The sequence below is a fragment of the Chiloscyllium plagiosum genome, chromosome 39 (assembly GCF_004010195.1).
Source record: "Chiloscyllium plagiosum isolate BGI_BamShark_2017 chromosome 39, ASM401019v2, whole genome shotgun sequence".
Classification (NCBI taxonomy): domain Eukaryota; kingdom Metazoa; phylum Chordata; class Chondrichthyes; order Orectolobiformes; family Hemiscylliidae; genus Chiloscyllium; species Chiloscyllium plagiosum.
Window position 1 is genome coordinate 3315519 of NC_057748.1, and position 10518 is coordinate 3326036.

The 10518-nt window shown below is 48.1% G+C and overlaps 1 protein-coding gene across 1 annotated transcript in view; it reads left to right on the top strand.

The window, feature by feature from the left end:
* The window catches only part of LOC122542114 (arf-GAP with dual PH domain-containing protein 1-like), a gene marked incomplete at its 5' end in the record, with an annotated part of 45076 nt that extends 36956 nt beyond the window's left edge, over nt 1-8120 (top strand). Inside the window, 5 exons of the mRNA XM_043679500.1 lie at nt 1318-1401; nt 1537-1599; nt 4131-4202; nt 6746-6977; nt 7676-8120. Coding sequence (XP_043535435.1) covers nt 1318-1401; nt 1537-1599; nt 4131-4202; nt 6746-6977; nt 7676-7704 — 480 coding nt within the window. The remainder of the gene's footprint in view (nt 1-1317; nt 1402-1536; nt 1600-4130; nt 4203-6745; nt 6978-7675) is intronic.
* Between the last annotated feature and the right edge of the window lie 2398 nt (nt 8121-10518).

A 10518-nucleotide genomic window follows, 5' to 3' on the forward strand; every position in this document is an offset into this window, starting at 1 on the left:
GAGGGTCAGTACTGAGGGAGTGCCGCACTGTCGGAGGGTCAGTGCTGAGGGAGTGCCACACTGTCGGAGGGTCAGTGCTGAGGGAGTGCCGCACAATCAGAGGGTCAGTGCTGAGGGAGTGCCGCACTGTGGGAGGGTCAGTACTGATGGAGTGCCGCACTGTCGGAGGGTCAGTACTGAGGGAGTGCCGCACTGTCGGAGGGTCAGTACTGAGGGAATGCCGCACTGTCAGGTATTAGATTACTTACAGTGTGGAAACAGGCCCTTCGGCCCAACAAGTCCACACCGAACCGTCTCCCACCCCCCCTATATCTACTCCTTCACCTAACACTACGGGTAATTTATCATGGCCAATTCACCTAACCTGCATATTTTTTTGGATTGTGGGAGGAAAGCAGAGCACCTGAGGAAACCCACGCAGACATGGGGAGAACGTGCAAACTCCACACGGAGAGTCGCCTGAGGCAGGAATTGAACCCGGTTCTCTGGCGCTGTGAGGCAGCAGTGCTAACCACTGTGCCACCGTGCCACCCATGTTCTGCCTTTCAAACTACAGTCTCAACTGTTCTGTCAGGGGGTGAGGAAAGTGTTCTGCTTTGAAATAGATTTCTCCCTGATGTTCTGGGCCATTGCTGTTCATGGGAGCTTACTGCGTGCAAATCGATGACCCCTTTCGTTCATTATAAGAGCAACTGCACTTCAGGGTACCTGACCAGCTGTAAAGTGTGTTGGGACATTTTGATGTTTGAAAGGCGCTATATAAATGCAACTTCTATCTTTTCAATGCTCCAATTGATCTATTTTTATAAATTCCGTCCCACACCTGGGAACCGAGAGGAGTCAACAAAGGTTGTAAGCAGTACCCTTTGGAACAAGGAAGGTGTCGATAGGAACTGGTCTGTGTAATATCGAGAGCAGGTTCCCTCAGCTGGTGCCAATAGCACCTCAGGTTGCCAACTCTGACCGGCTGCATTATGACATGGTCTTCTGCTTCAGAGTAGAGCCCCAGACACACCTTCCAGGTGAAGCAGTGATTTACCTGCCCTTCACTCAGTCTGGTCTGCAGTACTCGCTGCTCACAGAGTGGTCTCCTCTGCACTGGGGAGACAAAACGCAGACTGGGTGACTGCTTTACAGAAATTGTAAATGAATACAAGGAATCGGTAAATGAACACAATTATTAAGCCTGGACTTGCCTGCAGCAAGGAAATTAATTCTGTCTTTCTGGGAGACTCCAGGAGGGATGGTGACTCGTAACACTCAACATTCAAACCCAGAATACTGGTCTCACAGGATTTAATCTTGTTTATCCTACAGGAGATTGTAGATTGGTTCAATGCGATACGTGCTGTCCAGTTTCACTACTTACAAGTGGCATTTCCAGGGACCAGTGACCACGAGGTAAGCTTTGCTGACAACAGCTCTGAGTACCCTCTGGTCTATCGTGACCCTTTGATCCCCTTTAGCCTTACGAACTATATTCAACTCCTCCTTGAAAACAAATAAACTTTTATTTTCCAACTTCTGATTTACCAGCTGAAGCACAAACTGACGAGGAACTTCCTGAAGGAAGGCTACATGGAGAAAACAGGACCCAAGGTAAGAGATTGCCTTCTTGCCATCAACCTGAGCTCCCAGGTTATCACAACTGTCCACACGGCCTACCTAGCAACAGGAGGGGAGCATCCCAAATTGGCGCCAGAGTGTGGGACAAGAACACGTTTATCTATATCTCCCTCGATATCATGGAACTCACACAGTGTGAAAACAGGCCATTTGGTCCAACAAGTCAACACTGAAGAGTAACCACCCAGACCCATTCCCCTAACTAATGCACCTAACCTACACACACCTGAAAACATTGGGCAATTTAGCATGGCCAGTTCACCTGACCTGCACATCTTTGGACTGTGGGAAGAAACCGGAGCACCAGAGGAAACTCACGCAGACACGGGGAGAATGTGCAAACTCCACACAGTCGTCCAAGGCTGGGATCAAACCTGGGTACCTGACACTGTGAGGCAGCAGTACTAACCACTGAGCCACTGTGCTGCATGCAGTCTAACACATTCTCTCCCGCTCTCACGCACATACCTCTCTGCACTTTCACACACACAGCTTCACTCTCACATATGCCTTTGCTCTTACATACACATTCAGTCTCACACATACTGTCTCTCACATTCACACTCTCACACACACCCTGTCTCTCATACACACTGTTTTATGGATACACTCTCTCATACTCTCACTTGCCCTCTCTCACAGACACATACAGACAGACACACACTCTTACACAAACACACACTCCCCAAATCTCATACATACCTCCCTACACACACACAAACACACATACCCTATATACACACACACACACGTACAAGTACACAATGGAGAATGTGGAACTGGACTTTGAAGAAAATCTTTCTTTCTCTGCCCTGTATTTTTGACATTCCCCCTGATACCATCTTCAACAACCCATGGTCTCACCTTCATGAACAGCTCCCTTTATTAGATGCACAGGCAATTATTTAATGTACAAAAGTAAACCATTACAGTTAATATTCTGGATTTCAAACTTATACAAAGCAGAGAAGGATGGCTGATACATTTATATAGAACCTTTTTAGATTGTCAGACCATTCAATGGTCAACATGTATTGGTGAGTGGATGTGATGTACTGCCGAGCTGTGATCTGATCTGTTGGCTGTGTTCTCACCTCTGTATCTGCTTCTGCTGTTTGGCATGTGTGTATCACAGCTTGACCAGGTTGGCATTTCATTTTAAACATGCCTGGCGCTGTTTCTGGTGTGCCTCTCCATTCAACCAGGGCCTGATTGGTCAGTAGAGTGGGTGGGTGGGGGGTGGTTCGGAGCAGGGGTTAACAAGGCTGAGAGGTTACAGGTCGCTGAAAGCCCAGGCCTCATTGTTGCCCCGTGTCTGAGCTGCAGGACCTATCCTGAATCCATCCCACCCACCAGAGTCGGAGTGCCACAGAGGGGAGTCTCGGCATGACAGTGGGATTTTGTCTCCACAAGGACCATACAGCGGTCACCTGTACCGAATACTGCAGTGACCAGGGGAAATGGGGATGTGTATGTTTCTCCCTTGTGTTGGTTCCTTTGTCACTTGCTGCAGTCACACAGCGTTGTCCTTCAGACTGTGACCAGCACGTTCTGTCATGTAGCTGCTGAGTAACTCTCAGTGATGGACATTGAAGTCTCCCACCCAGTGTACGTCCTCGTCCCGTCGGTGTCGCCTCCAATTTGAGTTCTACACGGAGTAGCACTGATTCGTTAGGCCGGGGGCAGGGCACATTCCCAGGAATCAGCAAACAGTTGATGCTGGTTACGGGATAACTACTTGGTGGAGTTTAGAAGGAGGAGGGGGGCGATCTAATTGGAACATACACAATACTGAACAGCCTGGACAGAGGAGATGTTGGCAAGATGTACCCATTGTTAAGAGTGACTAGGACCCGAGGGCACAGCCTTAGAGTAAAGCGAAGACACTTCAGGACAGAGATAAGGAGAAACTTCTTCAGCCAGAGAGTGGGGAATCTATAGAATTCATTGGCTATGGAGGCCAGGTCATTGAGTATATTTAAGACTGAGGTAAATAAGTTCTTGAGATAGGGGGATCAAGGGTTATGGGGAGAAAGTGGGAGAATGGGGTTGAGAAACTTATCAGCCATGACTGAATGGTGAAGCAGACTCGATGGGCTGAATGGCCTAATTTCTGCTCCTGTGATCTTAGTCCTGGACACCAGAGGTAACTCGATTGCAATTCTTTGAACTAATGCCATGGGATATTTTATTTTCACCTGAGAGGCATCAGACTCACCCAGAAGAAGCATCTCTGACAGAGCGGCACTCCCTCAGCAATGAGTGTCAGCCTCCAAGTGAGCCTCAAATTCACCTCAAGCAGAGACCATTGTAATGTTCACAAAAAGATCTGCCCCTTTGTAATACCCTGACCCTCCTAACCCTGAGCCTGTAGCACCAACAACAACAGCAACTGAATCCACACAGCAGGGCAGTGGAGCTCTGTCAGACTCACCTAGAGCTCCAGCACAATCTATCAGACACTGATTAAACAACAAAGTTCACTCGCTTTTTCTTGCTCCAAGCAAACCGAAGGTTTCAAGAAGCGATGGTTTACTCTGGATCATCGACGCCTGATGTACTACAAAGACCCTCTGGTATGTAACTCCACAGGCAGCCCAGGTTAGAGGCTGTGCTCCCTCTCTCTCGGTCTCTTATTCTCTCACACTCTCTCCATGTCCCCAACTCTGACACTCCCTTTCTCTCTCACACTCACGCTGTTTCTGTATCACCCTTTCACACTTTCTGTCACATTCTCTGTATCTCTCTGTCCCTCGCTTTTTCCCTCACACCTTCACACTCTCTATCACCCTTTAAACACTTTCTGTCACATTCAATGTGTCCCTGTCTCTCTCTTACTTTCTCTCTCACACCCACACTCTCTCTGTATCACTCTTTAACACTCTCTGTCATATTCTCTGTAACTCTGTCCTTCATTCCTGAGGAAGGGCTTTTGCCTGAAACGTCGATTTTCCTGCTCCTCTCCTGACCTGCCGTGCTTTTCCAGCACCACTCTGATCTTGACTCTAATCTTCAGCATCAGGAGTACCACTTCTGCCTCATTTTTTATGCCACCCTCACATTCTCTGTATCTCTCTCCTTGTCTCTCTCACGCTCACACACTCCGTTTCACAGTAAAACACTTTCAGTCACATTCTCTGTATTGCTGTCTCTCGCTCTCTCTCTTTCTGTCTCACACTCACACTCTCTCTGTATCACCCTATCACACTAATTCTCAAATAGGCTTAATCTATCTCTCACTCTTTCTTTCCCACCCTCAACCTCATACTCAGTTTGTCTCAATTGCCATTAATCAAACTCCCACTTAGTGTCCCACTCTTTCTCTTGTACTCACTCTTCCATTTGCTTGTCCTCTCCAACTCTGTACGCACTCTCACATTCACTCACTCAATCTTTTCCTCCCTTCATTCATCCTCCAGCTGACCATTTCCCTCAAGCTCAATCTTTTACTCGGACCGTTCCTCTTTCCCAATGGTGGAGGGCTGGGTGCAAAGGGTCCTAAGGAAGGTGTTGTTGGCATTTCCCCAGCCCCTAACTATGCACACTGGGGACACTGGCACAAGGGGTTGGTGCAGAGAGCAAGCAGCACAGTGGATGAGATTAAGGCTCAGGGGGATGGGGACTGGGAAGATTTACCAAGGATAGAGTGGCAGATCATGACCAACCTAAACCGAATGGGCTGAATGGCCTCTTCTGGGCCAACGTACTTTATCATGCAACTAAAGCAAGCAAATTGAGGAAGCTGAGGTTTTTGCAATAGTTTACATGACGAATCGAGCAGATGCTGTGGCTTGGTTCCTGCTCACAAGAGAATGCCGTGTGGTTTTCTGTGTTATGTATTTGGGGCTGGGTTTCATCCTCAGATTGCAGGATTCCAAGGAGGCAATGCCCCTGGGGTGTAATAGCTGGGCAGTTAATCCTGAGACCCAAGTAATGTTCCAGAGACCCGGGTTCAAGTCCCACCATGGCAAATACTGCAATCTGAATTAAAACAAATTTGGAATTAAGAGTCTAATGATGACCACAAACCCATTGTTAATTGTCGGAAAAACCCACCAAGTTCACTGGTTCTATTCAGGGAAGGAAACTTCTATCCTTACCCAGTCTGGCCTACATTAGACTCCAGACCTACAGCAATGTGGTTGACTCTTAACTGCCCTCTGGGTAATTAGGGATGGGCAATAAATACTGGTACAGCCAGTGGCACACATGTCCCATGAGTGAATGCCTTCTTTTTAAGAAATACTGTCCGTGCTTTATGTTCTGAGCTCAGGAATGTCAATGAGGAGCCAGTCAAATATTGGGATATTGCGATCTGTAGTGTGCAATACACATAGAGTCACAGATTCGTAGAGATGTACAGCTTGGAAGCAGACCTTCTCATCCATACTGACCAGATATTGTCCATTAATCTAGTTCCATTTGCCAGCATTTGGTCCATATCCCTCTAAACCCTTCCTAATCATATGTGCATCCAGATGCCTCTTAAATGTTGTAATTGTACCAGCCTCCACCACTTCCTCTGGCAGCTCATTCCATACACGCACCACCCTCTGTGTGAAAATGTTGCCCCTTAGGTCCTTTTTAAATCTTTCTCCTCTCACCCTAAACCTATGCCCTCTAGTTTTTGACTCTCCCATACCAGGGAAAATACCTTGTCTATTTATCTTATCCATGCCTCTCATGATTTTATAAACCTCTATAAGGTGGCAACATCCTTGTAAATCTTTTCTGAACCCTTTCAAGTTTCACAACATCCTTCCGATAGTAGATGGTTCGAAGAATGTCTCTGATTCAATGTTTACAATGCCCCAGGGTCAGGACAGATGGAAGGTTGTTAACAAAGGATCGAGATGGGCAGGCAAGGGGCTTATCTTTACTCAGCGCTGTTGTGATGATATGGAATACACAGCCAGGAAGGTCGGTGGAAGGGAGACCAGAGGTCACTCTGAGACTGGCAGTTGTCTCAAAGGGGAGAACTCTGAAAGGCCGAGGGGAAAAAGCAGGGACAGTGTGCAGTAGGAGTAATTGGATAAAAGGGGAAAGTGCGACCTCCTAAAACCTCCTGCTCCCAAAGTGAGATAGTATTAACGGGCAGTTGTTTGTGAAACTTCTGCAGGATGCATTTGCCAAGGGAGAGGTCTTCATTGGCAGCAGTGAAAACGGGTACCTGGTCAAAGAGGGTCTGTGCCCTGGGGCCCAGAGCAGTCCAGGATGGCAGTATGGCATCACCATAGTAACACCAGACCGAGACTTCCTGTTCACATGTGAAACGGAAAGCGAGCAGCAAGAATGGATAGCAGCATTCAACAGCGTGATTAATCAACAGATGTCACCTCAGGAATATACAGGTATGTTTCTCCCTGTCACTCCCCCAGACCGTGCTGACATGCTCTTTAACCCCTGCCCTCTCTTTAACCATATCTTCTATCATAAATTCCTTATAGTGTGGAATCAGGCCATTTGGCCCATCGTGTCCATACTGACCTTCCAAAGAGCATCCCACCCAGACCAACCTATTCCTGTAACTCTGCATTTCCCATGGCTAGCCCACCTAGCCTGCACATTCCTCGACACAATGGGCAATTTCCCATTGCCAATTCACCTGACCTGCACATCCTTGGACTGTGGGAGGAAAACGGAGGAAACCCACGCAGACACAAGGAGAATGTGCAAACTCCACACAGACAGTCGCCCGAGGGTGAATTCGAACCTGGGTCCCTGGTGCTGTGAGGCAGCAATGCTGACCACTGAGCCACCGTGCCAACCCTCTTTACCCCCTCCCCGTCCTCTCTTTACCTCACACCCTCTCTTTAACCCCATCTTCTCCTTAACCCATGTCCTCTCTCTAACATCTCCCCCCAGTCTGTGAGGAGGAACGAGACAGGGCCATTGTTGACAGAGCACCGCGACTCTGGATGGTCACTTTCTGAGTGAGGTTCAGAGCCATTAGGACAAAGGGGGTGGGGGGGAAGCAGAGAAAGACAAAGAAATGATTATGTGGGTTTCTTCCTCAACTCAGTTCATGACTTCCTTTTCTGTTTTTCAGTGGAAGCCAACTTCAAACACAGACGATAAATCCCCAAACATGCTGACCTCCAACCTTTAACTTCTGACCTCAGCTTTACAGACAGACACAACACAAAGCCATCGCTATGGTGCTGGAAGATTAGAACCTCCCCATTTTTTACCAGAGAATCCACTTCTTACCGATGAGAGTGCGAGGCATTTCCCCTGGGGCCTTGGCTTCATGCGCTGCTGGTGGGCCCCTGGGAATGTTCTAGAACAGAAGCATGATGTCACTCGCTCAGCCACATTGAGGGTTCCTGGCACAGCCATGGATGTGAGCTGCAGGGATTCGGCAAGCCAGCTTGGAGGAAACACAAACATTCCACTGTCTATTGGACAGAGAGCTGACAAATCCACCTTCCTGTTGAGGAGACTGGTGTGCCGAGGGACACTCCAATAATCCCAGCACAGTGACACAAATACTCAGCAGAACACTTTCCACTGGGGATTAATTTAGGGGCATAATAAAATGGAAACAGGAAAAAAAATGTCCCAACTAGAATAGTGGAGGGATATTCTTTAGCCAATAAAGCTGAGGCATATTCATAAGGACAGTGTATCTACCCTGACCTTGGAGTGTTTGATGGTGACAGTGTAGAGGGAGCTTTACTCTGTACCTAACTGTTCATCTATGTTGGGTGCAAGTTGTCCGATTGTCTTGTACATTTTCTAATTGTCCCTCCGTTTGAGTGTCTGTCACACGTTCCCCCGCCCCACCCCAAGCTGGGCTCCTTATCTTCCCAGAGCCAGTAGGCATGCCCCCTGCCATTGCATATTGTTGTCAGTTGGCTGGATGGCTGGCCTGCAAGGTGGAGTGATGCCAATGGGGCAGGTTCAATTCCCGCTCCTGGCTGAGGTGACCATGATGGTCTCACCCCATGTCCGGTGACCCTCAGGTTAAACCACCATTGGTCACCTCTCTAATGAGAGGTAAGGACAATAGCAGTTTGGTTTTGGCAGTATCTGCACTGTAGTCTTTGCTCACCAGGGGATGGTGTCGATCACCTTAACCTTAACCCTTAGTTTGTAATCACCAATTGACCCTGGGTCCTTTATTCCCTCACAGAAGAGCCTGAGGTGCTGCTAGTCGGGATGCCTAAATCAGGAGTGTGTTTCTTTCCCCAGTACTGACATCCCATCTCTCTCCCCGATCGACAACGGCAGCTAACAAACGTCGTGTTTCTGATCATCCCTGTCGTCATTCACAAATTTCTCTAGCAACCCCCAAAGGTGGGGTCCTTCAGGCTGTTGCAGGGATACCTCATATGGCCAAGCTCAGGAGAAATGCTGCTCTCTGAATAGTCATGAAAACATTAACTGCTTCTTTAGAATATTTCAAATGTTCAGTTAAAAACAAAATCTCCCACCAACCTCCACAGGAAAAGAAACAGAAAGGCAACTAGTTTTTATTTCAAGTGTGATGCTGTCAATGCAACCAATCTGCTCCATCGAATATTAAATGGTGCTGGAGTCAAAACAAAGTTAAAAATCACACAACACCAGGTTATATCCAACAGGTTTTATTTGGAAGCACTAGCTTTCAGAGCGCTGCTCCTTCATGATTAGATTGGGTTAGATTCCCTGCAGTGTGGAAACAGGCCAATCAGTCCACACCGACCCTCCCAAGAGTAACCCACCCAGACCCATTTCCCTCTGAATGATGCACTTAACACTGTGGGCAATTTAGCATGGCCAATTCACCTGACCTGCACATCTTTGGACTGTGGGAGGAAACCAGAGCACCCGGAGGAAACCCACGCAGACACGGGGACTAGTACAAACTTCACACAGACAGTCACCTGAGGCTGGAATCAAACCTAGGTACCTGGCGCTGTGAGGCAGCAGTGCTAACCACTGAGCCACCGTGCCACCATCAGGTGATTCAAAGCAGCGCTCCGAACCTGTCGGACTATAACCTGATGTGTGATTTTTAACTTTGTCCACCCCAGGCCAACACCAGCTCCTCTACATCAGGAGTCAAAACACATTTAAACAGTGCACAGCTAGGATTCAGACTCCCTGAGACTGTGGAGGAGGTAGGTTCAGTCAGGGTTTTCAGAAAGGAGTTGGATTATTAACCAAAAGGGAAAGGGATTCGGTGGGAAAGGTAAGGAGGTGTCACAATGGAAATTGCTCTTATGGAGAGCTAGCATGGCCAAAATGGGCCAAATAGCCTTCATCTCCATCTAGACATTCCAACCATGCGGCTGTGAGTTTCCCTGGCCTTTCCCTGCAATACCCACCTGCCCACCTACATCAGCTGACCTCGCACTGGGTGCCACAGTTAAACTCAGCGCCAGAGGCAAAACTCTGGTCTCGTTTCTGAGGAAGGGTCACTGGACCTGAAATGTTAACTCTGATTTCTCTCCAGAGATGCTGCCAGACCTGCTGAACTTTTCCAGCAATTTCTGATTTCCAGCATCCACAGTTCTTTCTGGTTTTTTGACCAGCCAGCCCTCTGGTTTGGGATTTAGTGACAGCTCTGAAGCTTTTAATGGGTCTTGGGTTTTATTTTAAACCTTCAAACTTCGGGAACGCTCTTTATCTGGAATGTTCTCAATTCTCCCGAGGAAATAAATCCCCAGGCCCTTCAGCCCGTCATCTCCCTCCTGAACCAAAAGGTCCTGGAATCAAATCTGGAAGTGATAATCCAGTGACGTGCTGAGGCAGTGCTGTGCTGTCAGAGGTGCTGTCTCTGAGGTGACAAAGTCAAAGAGATGTACAGCACGGAAACAGACCCTTCGGTCCAACCCGTCCATGCCGACCAGATATCCCAACCCAATCTAGTCCCACCTGCCAGCACCAGGCCCATATCCCTCCAAA